Raw genomic sequence first — 24,566 nt, 5'->3', positions numbered from 1 at the left:
AGGACTCTTTTGTCCATTGTTATAGGATAGGAACAGCATTGATTGAAAACAAACGCCCAACACAAAATGGGTCATGCACAAGATTTTAGTCAGACCAAGCTATAACATTATATATTTACTATTTTTTACATTTTTTACATTTTTAGTCATTTAGCAGACGCTCTTATCCAGAGCGACTTACTACGTTTATTGACTTACTACGACAGTACATTCAACCAAAAGCTAATATAACAAAGGCATCAGAGATTATTTATAATCTGTTACAGAAACTGGAATCCATCTCCCCAGATCAGTCAATAAATGCTTCTGGTATTGACTTATATGCTGCCCCTGTCTTCATGTTGTTGCTGGACATATCTTTTTTAAAATGTGTGTAGGTCACCTAAATCATCAGAAAAATTGCCCCTCCTGAGAATTTCTTCAGGAGCTGCCACTGCGGGGGAAATAAATGTTTCAGTGTGTCCATTCTCATATTTTAGATTAAACAGATTCAATGAAATTGAAAAAGAATATTAATCCAACTTAATGTTTGTCCTCTGGTTTAAAGAAATCTACCGAGAAGCCAAAATAACTGCCTTGAGGACCCGAATAAACAGATGGTCTGTCGGTAACCAAATTGAAACAAACACACGTTGATAAGTGGAGAATGAAAATAATAGATGCACACACACACAAAACAATCTCCATTGTGTCTCAGAAAAAAGCTGGTCTTCAGAGAAGCTAGGAGCAGTGATTTGGGAACGCAGTCTTGCAAGTACCGAAATTAAATCAGTCGCATCTCTCCCAAGGAGTAGAAGGCTGCTACATTTGATGATCCGCGGTTATAACGCTCCCTTCCCATGGATTAATTCCTCCAATAGAACTGACTAACCACAAACATCAATTTCGCTTGTGACACAGATCAAAAACGTGTCACTGCAATACTCCGATGCAATGTTACGTTTAGTTCATCCATGCCATGTATCCGCTCTGTTTGATTTGCACTCCAGTCTTGTCCAAAGTAAACAGTGGGATATAGCTAGCTAGCCGATCTGTGAGCCACAGGAAGTGAGTGCTAAACGCAGAACTTAACACACACTTCCGCAATTCTATTGTATCATTACCAGCACAAATTGATTGTGTGATTATGTTTCCTAGCAATAAAGACATAGTAAATCACGACCTATTTTAAATGGAACGTGTTTCATTTTGATTATAGACAATCTGGGAATAACAAATATACACTATATATACAAAAGTACCATGGTGGAAAAATAACTTAATAGTCATACTTGAGTAAAAGTAAAGATACCTTAATAGAAAATGACTCAAATAAAAGTGAAAGTCACCCAGTAAAATACTACTTGAGTAAAAGTATAAAAGTATTTGGTTTTAAATGTACTTAAGTATCAAAAGTAAAAGTATAAATCATTTGAAATTCCTTATATTAAGCAAACCAGATGGCACCATTTTAAAAAAATGGACATTCACACATTATTTACAAACAAAGCATTTGTTTAGTGAGTCCGCCAGATCAGAGGCAGTAGGGATGACCAGGGATGTTGTCTTAATAAGTGTGTGAATTGGACCATTTTCCTGTCAAAATGTAACGAGTACTTTTGGGTGTCAAGGAAAATGTATGGAGTAAAAAGTACTTTATTTTCTTTAGCAATGTAGTGAAGTAAAAGTAAAAGTAGCCTAAAATATAGATAGCAACGTAAAGTACTTTACACCACTGCAAAAGTATGTTGACACCCCTTCAAATTAGTGGATTCAGCTATTCCAGCCACACCCGTTGTTGACAGGTGTATAAAATCGAGCATACAGCCCTGCAATCTCCATAGACAAACATTGTCAGTAGAATGGCCTTATTGAAGAGCTCAGTGACTTTCAACATGGCACCGTCATAGGATGCCACTTTTCCAACATGTCAGTTCATAAAATGTCTGCCCTGCTAGAACTGCCCCAGTCAACTGTAAGTGCTGTTATTGTGAAGTGGGAACACTAAGTGGTAGGCCACACAAGCTCACAGAACGGGATCGCCAAGGGCTGAAGCGTGTAGTGTGTAAAACGTGTCTGTCCACGGTTGCAACACTCACTACAGAGTTCCAAACTGCCTCTGGAAGTAACGTCAGCACATTAACAGTTCGTCAGGAGCTTCATAAAATTGGTTTCCATGGCTGAGCAGCTGCACACAAGCCTAATATCACAATGCGCAATGCCAAGCTCGCCGCCATTGGACTCTGGAGCAGTGGAAACGTGTTCTCTGGAGTGATGAATTATGCTTCACCATCTGGCAGTCCGACAGACAAATCTGGGTTTGGCGGATGCCAGGAGAACGCTACCTGCCCCAATGCATAGTGTCAACTGTAAAGTTTGGTGGATGAGGAATAATGGTCTGGGGCTGTTTTTCATGGTTCGGGCTAGACCCTTAGTTCCAGTGAAGGGAAATCTTAATGCCACAGCATACAATGACATTCTAGACAATTCTGTGCTTCCAACTTTGTGGCAACCGTTTGGGGAAGGCCCTTTCCTGTTTCAGCACAATGAATGGTCCATATAGAAATCGTTTGTCGAGATCAGTGTGGAAGAACTGCGAGCCAGGCCTAATCACCCAACATCAGTGTCCGACCTCACTAATGCTCTTGTGGCTGAATGGAAGCAAGTCCCTACATCAATGTTCCAACATCTAGTGGAAAGCCTTCCCAGAAGAGTGGAGGCTGTTATAGCAGCAAAGGGGGGACCTTTGAAACCCAGGTGGAAAGGACCACATCAGATCGCCCTCACTACCCCAAAGGCGGTAAAGTTCTTAGGGAAAGACACCTGGATCCACGCCTCCCACTGTAAGCAAGTAGCAGAGCCAGAAGGTGATGTCGCTCTTGTTACTCCTACAACCCAGTAGGGGCACTCTGGGACTCACAGCCCTTGTGGCTGTGGGCATCCTCTGGGTGGTAGCAGACTTCGAGCCAGAGGCGGGTGAACGTGCTAGTAACCTCTCCCCGACCTCAAGGCCTGGCTTCCACCAGGGGAAGCCCAGAAGTGGATGACCCCGCTGACCTGAACCTGTATCCAAACCTGACCAGATTGTTGGGTTTGTGGATTGTTACCAGACAGTGCTGAGACTATGCCATTACTAGCTACAGTGGGGGAAAAAAGTATTTAGTCAGCCACCAATTGTGCAAGTTCTCCCACTTAAAAAGATGAGAGAGGCCTGTAATTTTCATTATAGGTACACGTCAACTATGACAGACAAATTGAGAATTATTTTTCCATAAAATCACATTGTAGGATTTTTAATGAATTTATTTGCAAATTATGGTGGAAAATAAGTATTTGGTCACCTACAAACAAGCAAGATTTCTGGCTCTCACAGACCAGTAACTTCTTCTTTAAGAGGCTCCTCTGTCCTCCACTCGTTACCTGTATTAATGGCACCTGTTTGAACTTGTTATCAGTATAAAAGACACCTGTCCACAACCTCAAACAGTCACACTCCAAACTCCACTATGGCCAAGACCAAAGAGCTGTCAAAGGACACCAGAAACAAAATTGTAGACCTGCACCAGGCTGGGAAGACTGAATCTGCAATAGGTAAGCAGCTTGGTTTGAAGAAATCAACTGTGGGAGCAATTATTAGGAAATGGAAGACATACAAGACCACTGATAATCTCCCTCAATCTGGGGCTCCACGCAAGATCTCACCCCGTGGGGTCAAAATGATCACAAGAACGGTGAGCAAAAATCCCAGAACCACACGGGGGGACCTAGTGAATGAACTGCAGAGAGCTGGGACCAAAGTAACAAAGCCTACCATCAGTAACACACTACGCCGCCAGGGACTCAAATCCTGCAGTGCCAGACGTGTCCCCCTGCTTAAGCCAGTACATGTCCAGGCCCGTCTGAAGTTTGCTAGAGTGCATTTGGATGATCCAGAAGAGGATTGGAAGAATGTCATATGGTCAGATGAAACCAAAATAGAACTTTTTGGTAAAAACTCAACTCGTCTTGTTTGGAGGACAAAGAATGCTGAGTTGCATCCAAAGAACACCATACCTACTGTGAAGCATGGGGGTGGAAACATCATGCTTTGGGGCTGTTTTTCTGCAAAGGGACCAGGACGACTGATCCGTGTAAAGGAAAGAATGAATGGCGCCATGTATTGTGAGATTTTGAGTGAAAACCTCCTTCCATCAGCAAGGGCATTGAAGATGAAACGTGGCTGGGTCTTTCAGCATGACAATGATCCCAAACACACCGCCCGGGCAACGAAGGAGTGGCTTCGTAAGAAGCATTTCAAGGTCCTGGAGTGGCCTAGCCAGTCTCCATATCTCAACCCCATAGAAAATCTTTGGAGGGATTTGAAAGTCTGTGTTGCCCAGCGACAGCCCCAAAACATCACTGCTCTAGAGGAGATCTGCATGGAGGAATGGGCCAAAATACCAGCAACAGTGTGTGAAAACCTTGTGAAGACTTACAGAAACCGTTTGACCTGTGTCATTGCCAACAAAGGGTATATAACAAAGTATTGAGAAACTTTTGTTATTGACCAAATACTTATTTTCCACCATAATTTGCAAATAAATTCATAAAAAATCCTACAATGTGATTTTCTGGATTTTTTCTCCTCAATTTGTCTGTCATAGTTGACGTGTACCTATGATGAAAATTACAGGCCTCTCATCTTTTTAAGTGGGAGAACTTGCACAATTGGTGGCTGACTAAATACTTTTTTCCCCCACTGTATTCTGAATCGGGGAGGATGGTCAAAAAGCGCTACAAAGGGTGGTGGAGATTGAAATCCGAAATGTTTTATTTATTTTCTCACAACACAAAATTCTTTATCTTTATCCTGTGCATTAATTGTATTTTGTACACACATCCAGATAGCTAATTTGTGTGGGGACTTTATTTAGGGATGGGAGAGATCCTCTAAATATTTATTTTGTATGGCTGTGGGCAGGTCGAGGTTATCGGGACAGTATTCCACCCAGTCTTAAATCATTGGATAACAAAAATAGGCTGTAATGATGAGTACTACATTTGACTATAACAGGGTGCGGTTTTCTGTCGATTTATATAGCTTGTGTCATAACGGTAGGTCCATAAGGGTTGGTTGAATTTGCATACAGGGAGGGACCAGGGAATTTTGTCACAACCACATGTTAAATGTGTGCAACCACGGCTTGAGGGAAGACGTGGTGAAAACTACAGCATCTAAAATCAATTACATTTTAGTGTTTGCTAGCCTGCCTTGAAGAATGAGCTAAACACCATTACCAATTCTAACATAATTAATGCACCGTTCCTCTTTCAGCCTTAAAGTTATTTTGTATCCCATAGCTACGTTTTTTTTATGCTCTCAAACCATGTGACAAGGTGCTTTAATGTACACTAGCCTTGTTCATTCCAGGTGATAACATGCATCCTTTGTCCTGATCTTATCCACATTCTGATGTTGCCCACATTGTAGCCGTTGCATCTACACATGGTAGTAACATGTGTCTTATCTGGTCACAATGCAGACAGTGGACAGATATCTTGGTCCCTCCCTGTTTGCTAATTGTTTCACAGATTCTGTCAAAATATGTTTTTATTTTAAGACACATTTATGCCTTCCGTTAATTGCAGTCACATGTCAATGATTTTTGAGGGCGGATAATGGTGATTTAAATGGTTTCACTGTTCAAATCCGTCTAAACATATCCAGGCACCGCTAGAGGTGGTCAGGAAGATCACAATCAGATCACCAAGTCTTTTAATCGTCTACACAGGTCTAAAAATGTGGGCACAATCAGAATGTGGACAAGATCAGGACAAAGGATGCATCTTAGAACCAGGTATATAAACTGGGCTCAACAGTGGGGTGTTCCAGAAAGCAGGATCAAAGCAATCAAATCTTACATTCTCTGATTCATTTAGAAAACTAAACTTGAATATGGGTTGTTGGTTGCAAAATCTTCAGGCTAAGTTCAGCGATAGAACCTTCGTAGGAGCATCGTTAAATCTCCGAGCTGTTTCCCAAAACCATCATTACTAAAGTTGCACTTGAAAACGTTCGTTATTTACCGACTGCCTCAGACCACTCATAGAACCGCTAAGTGCATCGTTTGAGGAGTTTTTTCCCTACACAGAAGATCTCTGCTAAACATAAAATCAAGATGTTTCTTAACTTCACATTGAAGTTGACTACAAATACAAAGTTGCCAATGTCTTTGCAATTGTTACAAACAAGCGAAGGATTCTAAAAGATGCTTCAAGTGAAAACCGTGATGACTGCATTAAAATAGCCTACAGCAGCCTTTAGGCTACATACAGTGCATTCGGAAAGTATTCAGACCCGTTGTCTTATTCCACATTTTGTTACGTTACAGCCTTATTCTAAAATGGATTTAAATAATAATCCTCAATCGACACACAATACCCGATAATGGCAAAGCGAACAGGTTTTTAGAATTTTTTCCAAATTTATAAAAAAAAAACAGAAATACCTTATTTACATAACAATTCAGACCCTTTGCTATGAGACTCAAAATTGAGCTCAGATGCATCCTGTTTCCATTGCTCACACTTGAGATGTTTTTACAACTTGATTGGAGTCCACCTGTGGTAAATTCAATTGATTGGACATGATTTGGAAATGCACACACCTGTCTATATAAGGTCCCATAGTTGACAGTGCATATCAGAGCAAAAACCAACCATGAGGTCGAAGGAAATGTCCGTAGAGCTCCGAGACAGGATTGTGTCGAGGCACAGATCTGGGGAAGGGTACCAAAACACTTCTGCAACATTGAAGGTCCCCATTGGCCTCCATCATTCTTAAATGGAAGAAGTTTGGAACCACCAAGACTCTTCCTAGAGCTGGCCGCCTGGCCAAACTGAGCAATCGGGGGAGAAGGGCCTTAGTCAGGGAGGTGACCAAGAACCTGATGGTCACTCTGGCAGAGCGCCAGAGATCCTCTGTGGAAATGGTAGAACCTTGCAGAAGGACAACCATCTCTGCAGCACTCCACCAATCAGGCCTTTATGGTAGTGGCCAGACGGAAGCCACTCCTCAGTAAAAGGCACATGAAAGCCTGCTTGGAGTTTGCCAAAAGGCACCTAAAGACTCTCAGACCATGAGAAACAAGATTCTCTAGTCTGATGAAACCAAGATTGAACTCTTTGGCCTGAATGCCAAGCGTCCCGTCTGGAGGAAACATGGCACCATCCCTACGGTGAAGCATAGTGGTGGCAGCATCATGCTGTGGGGATGTTTTTCAGGGGCAGGGCCTGGGAGACTAGTCAGGATTGGGTTAAAGATGAACGGAGCAAAGTACAGAGCACTCAGGACCTCAGACTGGGGTGAAGGTTCACCTTCCAATAGTACAACGACCCTAAGCACACAGCCAAGACAACGCAGGAGTGGCTTCGGGACAAGTCTCAGAATGTCCTAGACTGGTCCAGCCAGAGCCCGGACTTGAACCTGATCGAACATCTCTGGAGAAACCTGAAAGTAGCTGTGCAGCGACACTCCCCATCCAACCTGACAGAGCTTGAGAGGATCTGCAGAATAGAATGGGAGAAACTCCCCAAATACAGGTGTGCCATGTTTGTAGCATCATACCAAAGACTCAAGGCTGCATCGTTGCTTCAACAAAGTACTGAGGATAGGGTCTGAATACTTATTGAAATGTAATCAGTTTATTTTTAATACATTTGCAAAAATGTCTAAAAACCTGTTTTTGTTTTGTCATTATGGGGTAGTGTGTGTAGATTGCCGAGGGGGAAAAAAACAATTTAATTCATTTTAGAATGCTGAAATGTAACAAAATGTGGAAAAAGTCAAGGGGTCTGAATACTTAATAAATGTCATGTTCATTCAACCGATTTATATTTTGCTAATTGTAGGCTACGGTCTGTAATTGCCTCAATATATTTCATGATATGCGCAATGTGCCCAATCTTGATTTAGTGCATTATTATAGGGTAAGCATTAGAATAAGCCACCTCAATATTTGCAGCCATAGATTCTTTCTAGTAGCTGATCCGTTGTCAGTATTGTGGAATAATTCTAATGTTAAGGTTAGATTTGAATGGGAAATGCTGATCTGAGAGCAACATTTGCCTTTCTTTCATTCCTATCAATATCGACACATAGCGAACATTCTCTTTGCGTGGTGTTTTGGATGTATTCCTCCAGGTCTCTACGTCATGGCTCTTTATTCTGTAAAACTCAATATATGCAGAGTCCAAAAGTGTCAAATAATTGTATGACTATGGAATTGCTCTTAATCTGCTATTTAATCCGTTTTTTTTACACTAGAACCCTACCTCCCCCTTGTACATTCTCGAAAGGAGTTGCACAATCTGTCATGGTATGGTCTAATAATACAAGTCAGGAGGATGTTTATACAATAGAACCAAACATCAATAGACAGGATTCAGGACAGCCAGAAAGAACGGGTGATTTCACATGAACCACGTTCAAGATGTAACCCCTCTAAAATCCTTTTCACTCTCTTAGCAATCAGGACCACTGAGAGGGAAAGAAAACAGCAGCAGCAACAAGATGTGAGCATCAGGATGTTTTATTGTGAATCTGTTTTAGTCATCTCTTCTTCATAGTCCATGAGGCACTGTTCTATTAGAAGTCATCATTGTCAGTCATCCAGGTCCAGTGTGTTGAGTTCTTCATCCAGTTCGTCCAGGTCCTCGCCGGTGAAAAGGTTCTCGTCCACAGGCACGGGCTCTGCTTCTTTGTCATCGAGAGTCTCGTCTTCCCTGTCGTGTCCGTTCTCCTCCACACCTCCGCAAGCCCCGTTCAGCTGGTCATCTGGGAGAGAGTGCAAGGTACAGGTTCAGAACAACACATATGCTCAGTCAAAGGCATCAGATAGTGCCGCTGAAAGTATTCAGACCCCTTGACTTTTTCCACATTTTGTTACGTTACAGCCTTATTCTAAAATGGATTAAATAAATAAAACTCCTCAGCAATCTACACACAATACCCCATAATGACAAAGTGAAAACAAGTTTAGAAATGTCTGCAAATGTATTACAAATAAAACAGAAATACTTTATTTACATAAGTATTCAGACCCTTTGCTACGAGACTCAAATGAGCTCAGGTGCATCCTGTTTCCATTGATCATCCTTAAAATGTTTCACAACTTGATTGGAGTCCACCTGTGGTAAATTCAATTGATTGGACATGATTTGGAAAGGCACACACCGGTCTATATAAGGTCCCACAGTTGACAGTGCATGTCAGAGCAAAAACAAAGCCATGAGGTCGAAGGAATTGTCCGTAGAGTGCCGAGACAGGATTGTGTCGAGGCACAGATCTGGGGAAGGGTACCAAAAAATGACTGCAGCATTGAAGGTCCCAAAGAACACAGTGGTCTCCATCATTCTTAAATGGAATTAGTATGGAACCACCAAAACTCTTCCTAGAGCTGGCCGCCCGGCCAAACTGAGCAATCGTGGGAGAAGGGCCTTGGTCAGGGAGGTGACCAAGAACCCAATGGTCACTCTGACAAGAGCTCTAGAGTTCCTCTGTGGAGATGGGAGAACCTTCCAGAAGGACAACCATCTCTCCATCACTCCACCAATCAGGCCTTTATGGTAGAGTGGCCAGACGGAAGCCACTCCTCAGTAAAAGGCACATGACAGCCCGCTTGGAGTTTGCCAAGAGGCACCTTAAGACTCTCAGACCATGAGAAACAAGATTCTCTGGTCTGATGAAACCAAGATTGAACTCTTTGGCCTGAATGCCAAGTGTCACATCTGGAGGAAACCTGGCACCATCCCTACGGTGAAGCGTGGTGGCAACATCATGCTGTGGGGATGTTTTTCAGTCGGAGGGACTGGGAGACTAGTCAGGATCGAGGCAAAGATGAATGGAGCAAAGTACAGAGAGATCCTTGATGGAAAACCTGCTCCAGAGCACTCAGGACCTCCAACTGGGGCAAAGGTTCACCTTCCAACAGGACAACAACCCTAAGCACACAGCCAAGACAACGCTGGAGTGGCTTCGGGACAAGTCTCTGAATATCCTTGAGTGGCCCAGCCAGAGCCTGGACATGAACCCGATCAAACATCTCAGGAGAGACCTGAAAATAGCTGTGCAGCTCCCCATCCAACCTGACAGAGCTTGAGAGGATCTGCAGAGAAGAATGGGAGAAACTCCCAAAATACAGGTGTGCCAAGCTTGTAGCATCATACCCAAGAAGACTCAAGGCTGCAATAGCTGCCAAAGGTGCTTCAACAAAGTACTGAGTAAAGGGTCTGAATACTTTCTAAAAACAGTTTTTGCTTTGTCATTATGGGGTAGTGTGTAGATGAGGGGAAAAAACAATTTAATCAATTTTAGAATAAGGCTGTAACCTAACAAAATGTGGAAAACGTCAAGGGTTGTGAACACTTTCCGAAGGCACTATATATACACACACACACACACACACACACACACACACACACACGCAGCATCTGTGCTGTGACCCATGAACAAAATTGCAATGGTAGGTGACGTGGTAAGGGAGTCATCTTTATGCAAGGAGCATCCGGGATAAGAATTTAAATTTTTGGACTTTTGAAAATAATTTCATGTAGCCATTGATTCCTGTAGAATATAACTTATGAATTCCTCATGAGTTTAGTTAAACTGTCATACCCCATCAGAACCCAAAATATATGCTTATTTTATGCAATTTTTTGTAAGCAATGTAATTGTAAACAAACACTGTATAGCTTAAAGGGGAAATCCTCACGTGATACAAAGTGTCCTCCATGCCCCTGTTTCGGTAAAAAGCTATGGGATGCAGCTGGAGAAATGTAACCACTCAAATTCATAGAGCTATGGATGCAAGGACTGACCATCCATGATATCAAAATGATAGTTTTAACCAGGAGTTGGAACCGGTTCAGGGAACAGAACCGAAAACCGGGAAATAAAGAAATGTTTCAAAGAACAGAAATGGAACGAAAGTGATCCATACTGTTCCGGAACAGAACCTTTATTTTAAAAACATGGAAATTGGTTAATAACGTTATTTTACGTTGCAGCCATTTTTTCTAGTCCCACAAGCTGAACATATTTGCCAGTGTGTGCAGGCTCCCTGCCCCTCCAAAGTATAGCCTACTGTATTGACATTAGAATCGTGAGAGATTTTGTTTTAGCTAGAGAATGGATTACATTTTTCAATGCTACTTAAGGATTACTATAGGCCTAGTTATCACATTTCACATTGGATTTATTACCTACAAAAAGGTAGAACGTGTTTCTAATCAAATAAAATGTGATGTGATGTAGCGAAATGCTTGTAATTCTGGTGCCGCTCTGCACACACAAGCTTGTTAGCTATCTCAAAAGGACATTCAAAGTTCCTTCATAGAAGCTGCTCCTCCTAGGTATAATTCTGTGGACCTAATTCAGATAATGCATGTCATAAGATGCCTAGTGCTTCAAGCCTGCTCGTCAACCCTCTCTTCACTCGCTCCCCACCCGTAAAATGTCAGTCACATCTTGCGCCATAGGGTACACTTGTGTTCATCACCCATGTAAACTATCTTGCCTGTTCAATCCGCACTGGTTGGTGAAGTACTTTAAATGAGCTAAAATGTAAACAACTTGATTTCACAGGTTAAAATAGGAACAGAAAGGAACGATAAACAGTAACTTTTTTTTGAGCTGGTTCAGAACTTTATTTTGCTGGTCGGAACAGTGGAACGAAGCGAGAGAAAAATAGTGCTTCTGTTCAGAATGAAACGATTGGAAAATGTCAGTTATAAACCCTGGTTTTAACCACATTTTCCTTTGTTTACAAACATTGGAGTAAGATAAGCTTATATTTTGTGTTCTGATGGGGTACGACAGTTGAACTAAGCTTATGAGGCATTTATAAGAATTATTCTTCAAGAGTCAATGGGGACATATCATTCATTTATAAATCCAAAAAGTGAACGTACCAACTGCAGATTGCCCCGTTAAAATATGGTTAAATCTATAATTTTGATCTCATGGATGGTCAGTCCTTGTTGTATCATTAGGTCTGTCTACGAATTTGAGAGTTTACCAGCTGTTTACCAAAACAAGTGAATCCCGGATTGCCCCTTTAAAGGCTGGGGGACAATTGTGTGATAGAAAGAGGTTTAAAAGACAGACATGATATGGAAAACATATTGGGATAGAAAGATAAATGCTTAGGAAAAAAATGGTGATCAAGGATAATGTAGCTTCCATTCATTTTATTGACAGAGAATAATTTCAAACACTCACCATTAATTTCCTTTGTTGGCTTCGATTTGGCTGTGAATCTGTCAACTGCAGCAACAGTTATTCCGGTGTTGTCAACTTCCTTTGGAACAAACCTGGCTAGATCGATGTCCTGGAACTCCTGAACATCTTCAACCTGTGGGGAGGGATAACCAGTAACAATGTCATACAGAAGTATCACTTCATGATAATTAAATCACCAACACACTTCCTCAAGCTACTTCAGTAAAGATTTCCTGAGTATCCCCAGAGATACATGCCTATTTAAAAATGTGTTTATCAGGCTTACCTCTTCAACATCATCATCGTCCTCAACATATTTTATGTCATCAGCCTCCTCATCGTCATCATCAGCCAGATCAGGGCAGAACTCAAATACTTGACGGCCGCTAACCTACAGAACAAAAACTTGTGTTAGTATTAAAATGTTTTCCACTTATCTGTAAGATGTGATACTGCAATCGAAATAAATGACTATTTCGAGGTTTGGCGACAAAACAAAATCAAAGCTCACCCCAAAGGACCTGCCAGCATTGAAATCAGCCTTCTTTTTCTCCATGTCTTGCTCTGCCTTCGCCACTTTCTCTTGCCTTTTCCTCTTTTTCCAGGCCAAGAAGGTCTCCAGAGTTATTCGGGTGACATTTGGTCCGAGGGCAGATCGCTGATAGACAAAGTAATTGTTTGGTAACATTTCTTAAATAACAACAGCCCACAGAAACTTCACAGGATCTCAATCTCAGCACTATGTTATTGAATAAGTCACATTTTGGATTTGTTTTATGTTGGTCAACGAGTGATCTCAAACATTAACAGCCAGTCCTGGCATCCATAGCTCTTTATGAATTTCAGAGTGGATAAAGTGGTGGGCTGCCGACTGAAACAAACATTGTGGCCATTGTGGCTTTAAGCGTAATATGGGCCAAATAACACACTAGACAGATATCTCAAGTAGAAACATGAATTTTAGTGAAAAAGTGGTCAAATCTACCTCATTCTCTATCAACTCTTCCATTGAGATTTCATCTTCCTTTTCGTCCTTTTTCTTGTCTTTCTTGAGCACAAACCCAGCAGGCAATGCATGGCGGTACATACAAGTGTCAGCTCCACTAGGACATACCCAAAACCAACCATATTTGTTGTTTTCAATGGCATCAAGGAAATGCTTGCAAACCTACAAGACGATAAAAGCAGAAGTCAGTCTATGGCCAATGTATCTTAATATACAGTGCATTCGGAAAGTATTCAGACCCCTTGACTTTTTCCACATTTTGTTATGTTAAAATGGATTAAATTGTGTTTTCCCCCTCATCAATTCACAATACCCCATAATGACAAATAAAAAACTGTTTTTTTTATAAATTTTTGCAAATTGATTGAAAATAAAAAAACTGAAATATACATTTACATAAGTATTCAGACCCTTTACTCAGTACTTTGTTGAAGCATCTTTGGCAGCAATTGCAGCCTCGAGGATGACGCTACAAGCTTGGCACACCTGTATTTGGGGAGTTTCTCCCATTATTCTCTGCAGATCCTCTCAAGCTCTGTCAGGTTGGATGGGGAGCGTTGCTGCACAGCTATTTTCACGTCTCTCCAGAGATGTTCGATCGGGTTCAAGTCCGGCTTCTGGCTGGGCCACTCAAGGATATTCTGAGACCTGTCCCGAAGCCACTCCTGCGTTGTCTTGGCTGTGTGCTTAGCGTCGTTGTCCTGTTGGAAGGTGAACCTTTGCCCCAGTCTGAGGTCCTGAGCACTCTGGAGCAGGTTTTCATCAAGGATCTCTCTGTACTTTGCTCCATTCATCTTTCCCTCGATCCTGACTAGTCTCCCAGTCCATGCCGCTGAAAAACACCCCCACAGCACGATGCTCACACCATGCTTCACCGTAGGGATGGTGCCAGGTTTCCTCCAGACGTGATACTTGGCATTCAGGCCAAAGAGTTCAATCTAGGTTTCATCAGACCAGATAATCTTGTTTCTCATGATCTGAGAGTCTTAAGGTGCCTTTTGGCAAACTCCAAGCGGGCTGTCATGTGCCTTTTACTGAGGAGTGGCCTCCGTCTGGCCACTCTACCATAAAGGCCTGATTGGTGGAGTGCTGCAGAGATGGTTGTCCTTCTGGAAGGTTCTCCCATCTCCACAGAGGAACTCTAGAGCTCTGTCAGAGTGACCATCGGGTTCTTGGTCACCTCCCCTAACCAAGTCCCTACTCACCCGATTGCTCAGTTTGGCGGGCGGCCAGCTCTAGGAAGAGTCTTGGTGGTTCCAAACTTACTTCCATTTAAGAACGATGGAGGCCACTGTGTTCTTGGGAACATTCAATGCTGCAGAAATGTTTTGGTACCCTTCCCCAGATCTGTGCCTTAACACAATCCTGTCTTGGCGCTCCACAGACAATTCCTTCGACCTCATGGCTGTGTTTTCTCTGACATGCACTGTCAACTGTGGGACCTTATATAGACCGGTGTGTGCCTTTCCAAATCATGTACAATCAATTGAATTTACCACAGGTGGACTCCAATCAAGTTGTAGAAACATCTCAAGGATGATCAATGGAAACAGGATGCACCTGAGCTCAATTTCGAGTCTCCTAGCAATGGGTCTGAATACTTTTTTTTCCCGCTTTGTCATTATGGGGTATTGATGAGGATTTTTATTTATTTAATCCATTTTAGAATAAGGCTGTAACACAAAATGTGGAAAAGGGGAAGGGGTCTGAAGACTTTCAGAATGCAGTACTGATGAATCTTAGCTCTTAGATGGATGTGCCAAAACATACAATTTGAGTTTTTGAGCTTTGAGCTTTCTTCTTTTCAGCTTCTCCGTGCTTCTGGTTCACTACCTCCTCCAGCTTCTTCTCATCCCAATTATCCATGGTATCTATACAAAACAGGATAAATAGTGAGCTCTACAAAACATCAGTTGTTTCTTCACTGCTGACAACACTAATGATTAGAAGACACTAACCTTTCTCAAGCTCATCATCTCTCTTGTCAACATAGAGGCTCCGTTTCTCACACTTCCTCTCGAGTGTCAAATCGTGGGAGAACTTGCACTTGTCTCCCTTGGTACATTGGCCTTGCTTGAAGAAGGCACAGAGAACTGACTTTGGGTCCACCCCTGCAGAATTAAGAGGAAAATGTAATAAGTACTGAATGTTTCTTCTCGCGCTCATTACCTCTTTCCTGCCACTGTTGCCATAGATAGGTGGAATGAACAGAATAATTACACATTCCGAAAATATCCTTCTCTTTTGTTATTGTAACCCAACACAGGGTAACACTATTGGGTAATTACTTAAATTATGTACATCAAAAACATAAGTCTTTACAAACTCATTCATTGAAACATGCAATATAATCTGTAAGCACTTTATGAACATAACAGCAAACATTTGTTAAAGATGTTACAAATACTTTTACATTTTAGTGTAAATCTTGTAATTTGAGACAGCTCTTTTACAGAGCACTCATGCATTGCAATAACCTTAGAACTCACATTGCAAATTGTGTCAATTGAAACCTATGATATAACCCTCCAGATAAAACTATCTACTAATGGAATGAATAATGTTAAAATTCCAAATAGAAAAACATTGAACATCTCTTATAGTATCTCCGACACATAACCGCACGGCGCTTGTAACGCCAAGGTAGTGGGTTCGATCCCCGGGACCACCCATACACAAAAAATGTATGCACGCATGACTGTAAGTCGCTTTGGATAAAAGCGTCTGCTAAATGGCATATCATTATTATGCAACTCCACGCACACCTGATGGCTTTTATAGATTGAGGATAAACACTGTAGCTTGCCTGGTGCACAAAGATTGTCTGAAAATGCTCAGTTTATATCGTAATACCTTTTTGCACCTTTACCATGTTCTAATTCTTGACAAACACTAGTAGCGGGTAGACCACAACGGCCTAATCAGTGATTAAGCCTCACGATATGAGTTTGTTAAGCATTCGATAGGGTAAGGTTGCAAAATGTCCTTTTGTCTGAAAAATGCTCTGTTTAATATAATCTATGTACCAGAGGAAACTTTGCAGCGGAATATAGACGACAAGCTGAAGACATTTCCATCCTCACCTTTAGCGACTTTCTGAGCAGCCACCACTGGCTTGAAAAGCTCGTTCAGCTCATCTAACTCTTTCTTCTTGTCACCCTTTTTGTTCTTGTCCCCTTCCGCACCAACCTAGGAAAACATGATCAAGTTAGTCATAAGTCCACAACAGGAATCAGGTTTGCCGGCCTCCTGACCTAATAGAAAGCTATAGCTTGCTGAGATTAGGTTGGCTTTATATCCATTTAAATTTTCCAGAAGGTGCCTTGTTTTGCCTTGAGTAGCCAGTTTGTTGAATTAACTGTCATTTGGACTTACTCTGCCAATTGTCCACTTGGTTGGTCCTATGCCAGTGGAAATTGACAAAATATCCACAGGAAAGTATTATCAAACCAACATTTTAAAATGCTTGTCCTGCTGTTGAAATTCCGATCATCTGGCACATGCGCAAAACCATGTAAACACCTGCATGAGCTCAGTTAGTATGCATGCATCGTGTGCATACATTTTATGCCTTTTGAAATAATGATCTCATTCTATTAAAAAAGATCAAATGGCTATGGTAGGTTACACATTTTGATTCAGCTGAAGCAAGCCCACAAATTCAGGAAATTAACCTTTTCTAGTTTAGTCATTTATCTTAGCTGTCTTAGAAGTATTTACTTTGCAGGCTGAGCACGACCCCATTCTTATCGACGGTGCTGTAGTGGAACAGGTTGAGAGCTTCAATGTCCGTGGTGTCCACATCAAACTTTCATGGTCCAAACACACCAAGACAGTCGTGATGAGGGCACAACAAAGCCTATTCCCCCTCAGGAGACTGAAAAGATTTGGAATGGGTCCTCACATCCTCAAAAAGTTATACAGCTGCACCATCGAGAGCATCCTGACTGGTTGCTTACCGCCTGGTCTGGCAACTGCTCGGCCTCTGACCGCAAGGCACTACAGAGGGTAGTGCGTACGGCCCAGTACATCACTTGGGCCAAGCTTCCTGCCATCCAGGACCTCTATACCAGGCGGTGTCAGAGGAAGGCCCTAAAAATTGTCAAAGACTCCAGTCACCCTAGTCATGGACTGTTCTCTCTGCTACCGCACGGCAAGCGGTACCGGAACGCCAAGTCTAGGTCCAAAAGGCTTCTTAACACCTTTTACCCCCAAGCCATAAGACTCCTGAACAGCTAATCATGGATACCCGGACTATCTGCATTGTCCCCCCACCTCACCCCGTTTTACTCTGTTTATTATCTATGCATAGTCACTTTAACTCTACCCATATGTCCCGTGTATCTCAGTTGGTAGAGCATGGCGTTTGCAACGCCAGGGTTGTGGGTTCGATTCCCACGGGGGACCAGTATGAAAACGTATGCACTCAATAACTGTAAGTCGCTCTGGATAAGAGCATCTGCTAAATGACTAAAATGTAAATTGTACATAAACTCAGCAAAAAAAGAAACGTCCTCACTGTCAACTGCGTTTATTTTCAGCAAACGTAACATGTGTAAATAGTAACAGTCAGTATCTGGTGTGGCCACCAGCTGCATTAAGTACTGCAGTGCATCTCCTCCTCACGGACTGCACCAGATTTGCCAGTTCTTGCTGTGAGATGTTACCCCACTCTTCCACCAAGGCACCTGCAAGTTCCCAGACATTTCTGGGGGGGAATGGCCCTAGCCCTCACCCTCCGATCCAACAGGTCCCAGACATGCTCAATGGGATTAAGTTCAGGGCTCTTCGCTGGCCATGGCAGAACACTGACATTCCTGTATTGCAGGAAATCATGCACAGAACGAGCAGTATGGCTGGTGGCATTGTCATGCTGGAGGGTCATGTCAGGATGAGCCTGCAGGAAGGGTACCACATGAGGGAGGAGGATGTCTTCCCTGTAACGCACAACGTTGAGATTGCCTGCAATGACAACAAGCTCAGTCTGATGATGCTTTGACACACCGCTCCAGACCATGACGGACCCTCCACCTCCAAATCAATGCCGTCCAGAGTACAGGCCTCTGTGTAATGCTCATTCCTTTGATGATAAACGCCAATCCGACCATCACCCCTGGTGAGACAAAACCGCGACTCGTCAGAGAAGAGCACTTTTTGCCAGTCCTGTCTGGTAAAGAGACATACGTTGTTGCCGGTGATGTCTGGTGAGGACCTGCCTTACAACAGGCCTAAAAGCCCTCAGTCCAACCTCTCTCAGTCATTATATATATATATATATATATATATATATATATATATATATATATATATATATATATATATATATATATATATATATATATATATATATATATATATATATACACACACACAGTGGGGAGAACAAGTATTTGATACACTGCCGATTTTGCAGGTTTTCCTACTTACAAAGCATGTAGAGGTCTGTAATTTTTAACATAGGTACACTTCAACTGTGAGAGACGGAATGTAAAACAAAAATCCAGAAAATCACATTGTATGATTTAAGTAATTAATTTGCATTTTATTGCATGACATAAGTATTTGATACATCAGAAAAGCAGAACTTAATATTTGGTACAGAAACCTTTGTTTGCAATTTCAGAGATCATACGTTTCCTGTAGGTCTTGACCAGGTTTGCACACACTGCAGCAGGGATTTTGGGCCACTCCTCCATACAGACCTTCTCCAGATCCTTCAGGTTTCGGGGCTGTCGCTGGGCAATACGGACTTTCTGCTCCCTCCAAAGATTTTCGATTGTGTTCAGGTCTGGAGACTGGCTAGGCCACTCCAGGACCTTGAGATGCTTCTTACGGAGCCACTCCTTAGTTGCCCTGGCTGTGTGTTTCGGGTCGTTGTCATGCTGGAAGACCCAGCCACGACCCATCTTCAATGCTCTTACTGAGGGAAGGAGGTTGTTGGCCAAGATCTCGCGATACATGGCCCCATCCATCCTCCCCTCAATACGGTCCAGTCGTCCTGTCCCCTTTGCAGAAAATCATCCCCAAAGAATGATGTTTCCACCTCCATGCTTCACGGTTGGGATGGTGTTCTTGGGGTTGTACTCATCATTCTTCCTCTTTAGACCAAAAAGCTCTATTTCTGTCTCATCAGACCACATGACCTTCTCTCATTCCTCCTCTGGATCATCCAGATGGTCATTGGCAAACTTCAGACAGGCCTGGACATGCGCTGGCTTGAGCAGGGGGACCTTGCGTGCGCTGCAGGATTTTAATCCATGACGGCGTAGTGTGTTACTAATAGTTTTCTTTGAGACTGTGGTCCCAGCTCTCTTCAGGTCATTGACCAGGTCCTGCCGTGTAGTTCTGGGCTGATCCCTCACCTTCCTCATGATAATTGATGCCCCACGAGGTGAGATCTTGCATGGAGCCCCAGACCGAGGGTGATTGACCGTCATCTTGAACTTCTTCCATTTTCTAATAATTGCGCCAACAGTTGTTGCCTTCTCACCAAGCTGTTTGCCTATTGTCCTGTAGCCCATCCCAGCCTTGTGCAGGTCTACAATTTTATCCCTGATGTCGTTACACAGCTCTCTGGTCTTGGCCATTGTGGAGAGGTTGGAGTCTGTTTGAGTGTGTGGACAGGTGTCTTTTATACAGGTAACGAGTTCAAACAGATGCAGTTAATACAGGTAATGAGTGGAGAACAGGAGGGCTTCTTAAAGAAAAACTAACAGGTCTGTGAGAGCCGGAATTCTTACTGGTTGGTAGGTGATCAAATACTTATGTCATGCAATAAAATGCAAATTAATTACTTAAAAATCATAATGTGATTTTCTGGATTTTTGTTTAGATTCCGTCTCTCACAGTTGAAGTGTACCTATGATAAAAAATGACAGACCTCTACATGCTTTGTAAGTAGGAAAACCTGCAAAATCGGCAGTGTATCAAATACTTGTTCTCCCCACTGTGTGTGTGTGTGTGTGTATATATATATATATATATATATATATATATATATATAGTAAAGTGGTTGTCCCACTGGCTATCATAAGGTGAATGCACCAATTTGTAAGTCGCTCTGGATAAGAGCGTCTGCTAAATTACAGAAATGTAAATGTCAATGTATTGTTGACAGTCTGAGCACTGATGGAGGGATTGTGCGTTCCTGGTGTAACTCGGGCGGTTGTTGTTGCCATCCTGTACCTGTCCCGCAGGTGTCATGGGCGGCAGGTAGCTTAGGTAGGTAGCTCAGGTAGCTTAGTGGGTAAGAGCGTTGTGCCAGTAACCGAAAGGTCGCTGGTTCTAATCCCCGAGCCGACTAGGTGAAAAATCTGTCGATGTGCCCTTAAGCAAGGCACTTAACCCTAATTGCTCCTGTAAGTCGCTCTGGATAAGAGCGTCTGCTAAATGACGTAAATGTAAAAATGTAATGTAAATGTCATGTTCGGATGTACCGATCCTATGCAGGTGTTTTTACACGTGGTCTCCACTGCGAGGACGATCAGCTGCCCGTCCTGTCTCCCTGTAGTGCTGTCTTAGGCGTCTCACAGTACAGACATTGCAATTTATTGCCCTGGCCACATCTGCAGTCCTCATGCCTCCTTGCAGCATGGCTAAGGCACGTTCACACAGATGATTGGTGTTTTTTAGAGTCAGTAGAAAGGCCTCTTTAGTGTCCTAAGTTTTAATAACTGTGACCTTAATTGCCTACCGTCTGTAAACTGTTAGTGTATTGATGACAGTTCCACAGGTGCATGTTCATTAATTGTTCATGGTTCATTAAAACAAGCATGGGAAACAGTGTTTAAACCCTTTACAATGAAGATCTGTGAAGTTGTTTGGATTTTTACAAATTATCTTTGAAAGACAGGGTCCTGGAAAATTGACGTTTCTTTTTTTGCTGAGTTTATTACCTTGACTAACCGGTGCCCCCGCACATTGACCCTGTACCGGTACCCCCTGTATATAGCCTCCCTACTGTTTATTTATTTTACTGCTGCTCTTTAATAATTTTTTAATACACACTTTTTTCCCCTGCATTGTTGGTTAAGGGCTTGTAAGCGTTTCACTGTAAGGTCTACACCTTTTGTATTCGACGCATGTGGCAAATAAAATATGATTTGACTAGCATCTAGAGTTGCAATGTCCCAACATTGGATGCCAAAAATCAACTGGAAGTATCTACTAAATAAGTTTTGAAGCCACATAAACCAGAAGGCTACATTAATATTTTCTCCTAAAATTACTGTTTGCAGTTCCAATTATTACGATTGAACCAAATCCCAACTAATAAACAAAACTCCCCCGGTCAGAAGATAGCAATTAGTCTATGAATGGGGTACATTCTGACCAGAGAGAAGACATGAACAAAAGTCGGGTTTTTATGGCTATAGGTTGATGATGCTCTAATGGCAAACATCTCTGTATAAATGTCAAGCCAGTGGTCATTAGGAAAATTAATTGAGAAACAACAAGTCTGTAGGCCTAACTGGTAAATCTTACCTTACTACCAGGAACTTGCTTGACTTGCTGAGAGACATTCTTGATAAATTTCTGTTGTTTTCCTCCCTTTTTGTTCTTCAAACCAAATGTCTTGTCCTACATAAAAGATAAACAAATTGAATATCAGCAATTTAACAAGGACATACTTGGCAGGCTACCTAGAATGAACCTCTGAACGACAAAATAACAAGGTTTCGATAAGCTATGATAACTAACTAGTCAACCTTTCATCTGTGTTACAACTACTAACTAAGCAGTTAATTCTAGCCGTGGACAGACGATCAGACAACTTAGCTACCTAGCTAACATTAATTCGACTAAATAAAATGTTAACCTTTGTTGGCTACTGTCTGCAGCTAACTAGCTACATCATGCAAGCACAAGTTAGCTACCAAGTAGCTACCACGTTCTTAAAAAGGGGTTAGCATAAGAACGCTAACGTTTGTTAGCTTGGTACCTAGCAAATATAACGTTTGGAAAATGTTCTGCGTTCAATAATACGTGATAAAACTAGCTAGCATCTAACGCCTAACGTTCTGTCTAACTTACTAGCTAGCTTCACAAAATAACCTTTGAACGTTACTGTAGCTAGCTACCGGTACATGTTGTAGCTCACAAACTAGCTTAGCATTATTCAATATCATTTGGCTATCGTGCGCAAAAGTGCTTTCACCTCAATTATCTTTTCCTTCTTCTTTTCTTGCGTTTTTTTACTACCGGCGGCAGCTTGAGCTGGTTTCTTCGGAGGCATCGTGAATGATTTAACTATATTTTGAATTATTCTATTACGATAGCCACCGCTACATGAAGTACTAATAGGCCGCTCCGTGACAACTTGTTACCAAGTTGATGCTGAATGACGTCAGTGGTAATTCTCTTCTTCTTCATAGGTGTTTTTGGGGGAAGGTTGGCGTCAAACATTAATGGTGCATTACCGACACCTCCTGTGCTGGAGAGTTTGACCGTTTGTCTTACGTTCTCGTCCCTCAACGGTTGTCACTTTATACCACAGCCACAAACTCAAAATCGTGGCTACATCGTAACAATTCATGAAATTAATCTTAATTTATGGTAGAGCACAATGTATGTATGTGTGTGTGTATATATATATATATATATATATATATATACACAGTGAGGGAAAAAAGTATTGGATCCCCTGCTGATTTTGTACGTTTGCCCACTGACAAAGAAATGATCAGTCTATAATTTTAATGGTAGGTTTATTTGAACAGTGAGAGACAGAATAACAACAAAGAAATCCAGAAAAACGCATGTAAAAAATGTTATAAATTGATTTGCATTTTAATAAGGGAAATAAGTATTTGACCCCCTCTCAATCAGAAAGATTTCTGGCTCCCAGGTGTCTTTTATACAGGTAACGAGCCGAGATTAGGAGCACACTCTTAAAGGGAGTGCTCCTAATCTCAGTTTGTTACCTGTATAAAAGACACCTGTCCACAGAAGCAATCAGATTCCAAACTCTCCACCATGGCCAAGACCAAATAGCTCTAAAAGAATGTCAGGGAGAAGATTGTAGAATGTGCTTCTTCTTGAGCCACTCATTTGTTGCCTTGGCCATGTGTTTTGGGTCATTGTCATGCTGGAACACTCATCCAGGACCCATTTTCAATGCCCTGGCTGAGGGAAGGATGTTCTCATCCAAGATTTGACGGTACATGGCCCCGTCCATCGTCCCTTTGATGCGGTGAAGTTGTCCTGTCCCCTTAGCAGAAAACACCCCCAAAGCATAATGTTTCCACCTCCTTGTTTGACGGTGGGGATGGTGTTCTTGGGGTCATAGGCAGCATTCCTCCTCCTCCAAACACGTCGAGTTGAGTTGATGCCAAAGAGCTCGATTTTGGTCTCATCTGACCTCAACACTTTCACCCAGTTCTCCTCTGAATCATTCAGATGTTCATTGGCAAACTTCAGACGGACCTGTATATGTGCTTTCTTGAGCAGGGGGACCTTGCGGGCGCTGCAGGATTTCAGTCCTTCACGGCGTAGTGTGTTAACAATTGTTTTCTTGGTGACTATGGTCCCAGCTGCCTTGAGATCATTGACAAGATCCTCCCGTGTATTTAATAATCGCACCAACTGTTGTCACCTTCTCACCAAGCTGCTTGGCGATGGTCTTGTAGCCCATTCCAGCCTTGTGTAGGTTTACAATCTTGTCCCTGACATCCTTTTAGAGCTCTTTGGTCTTGGCCATGTGGAGAGTTTGGAATCTGATTGATTGATTGCTTCTGTGGACAGGTGTCTTTTATACAGGTAACAAACTGAGATTAGGAGCAATCCCTTTAAGAGTGTGCTCCTAATCTCAGCTCGTTACCTGTATAAAAGACACCTGGGAGCCAGAAATCTTTCTGATTGAGAGGGGGTAAAATACGTATTTCCCTCATTAAAATGCAAATAAATTTATAACATTTTTGACATGCGTTTTTCTGGATTATTTTGTTGTTATTCTGTCTCTCACTGTTCAAATAAACCTACCATTAAAATTATAGACTGATCATTTCTTTGTCAGTGGGCAAACGTACAAAATCACCAAGGGATCAAATACTTTTTCCCCTCACTGTACCTATAATTAGTAAAACCAGAGAAACTTATATTTTTGCAGTGGTCTCTTAATTTTTTCCGGAGCTGTATATACACATACACACATACATATATACATACACATATACATATCCTTTAAAAAAATATATTTCCCTTTATTACTTTCTAACCCCACCACCCCTTCCCTAATTGGAGCAAACTAGTGAACAACAATTCTTAGGCCTCTACTTCCAGTTTATACATACTATATACATTTTATGGACACAGTCAATTTTA

At 42.0% G+C, this 24,566-nt stretch overlaps 1 protein-coding gene across 1 annotated transcript; it reads right to left on the bottom strand.

Moving 5' to 3' along the window:
* Nucleotides 1–8,531: 8,531 nt before the first annotated feature.
* On the bottom strand, nt 8,532–22,608 carry LOC311109874 (zinc finger CCCH domain-containing protein 15-like). Its single transcript, XM_084152888.1, has 10 exons — nt 22,402–22,608; nt 21,729–21,824; nt 16,328–16,433; nt 15,203–15,355; nt 15,015–15,115; nt 13,224–13,406; nt 12,750–12,896; nt 12,525–12,629; nt 12,239–12,371; nt 8,532–8,794 (listed from the first exon to the last, which is right to left on the bottom strand). The coding sequence occupies exons 1-10, from the start codon at nt 22,477–22,479 to the stop codon at nt 8,622–8,624; spliced, it is 1,275 nt and encodes a 424-aa protein (XP_084009014.1). The 5' UTR covers nt 22,480–22,608; the 3' UTR covers nt 8,532–8,621.
* Between the last annotated feature and the right edge of the window lie 1,958 nt (nt 22,609–24,566).

Source organism: Coregonus lavaretus, assembly GCF_964263955.1.
Source record: "Coregonus lavaretus genome assembly, chromosome: 35".
NCBI classification, from domain to species: domain Eukaryota; kingdom Metazoa; phylum Chordata; class Actinopteri; order Salmoniformes; family Salmonidae; genus Coregonus; species Coregonus lavaretus.
Note: the sequence above shows the minus strand (reverse complement) of the source record. Positions and strands in the feature narration are given on the sequence as shown.

What these genes read in the sequence shown, in the direction of transcription:
- LOC311109874 (XM_084152888.1), bottom strand. Translation starts at nt 22,479, where the DNA reads ATGCCTCCGAAGAAACCAGCTCAAGCTGCCGCCGGTAGTAAAAAAACG. An exon ending in ATGCTGGCAGGTCCTTTGGG is followed by an intron (nt 12,630 to 12,749) that starts GTGAGCTTTGAT and finishes TTTGTTCTGTAG; the next exon opens with GTTAGCGGCCGTCAAGTATT. An exon ending in GCCAACAAAGGAAATTAATG is followed by an intron (nt 8,795 to 12,238) that starts GTGAGTGTTTGA and finishes ACTCTCTCCCAG; the next exon opens with ATGACCAGCTGAACGGGGCT.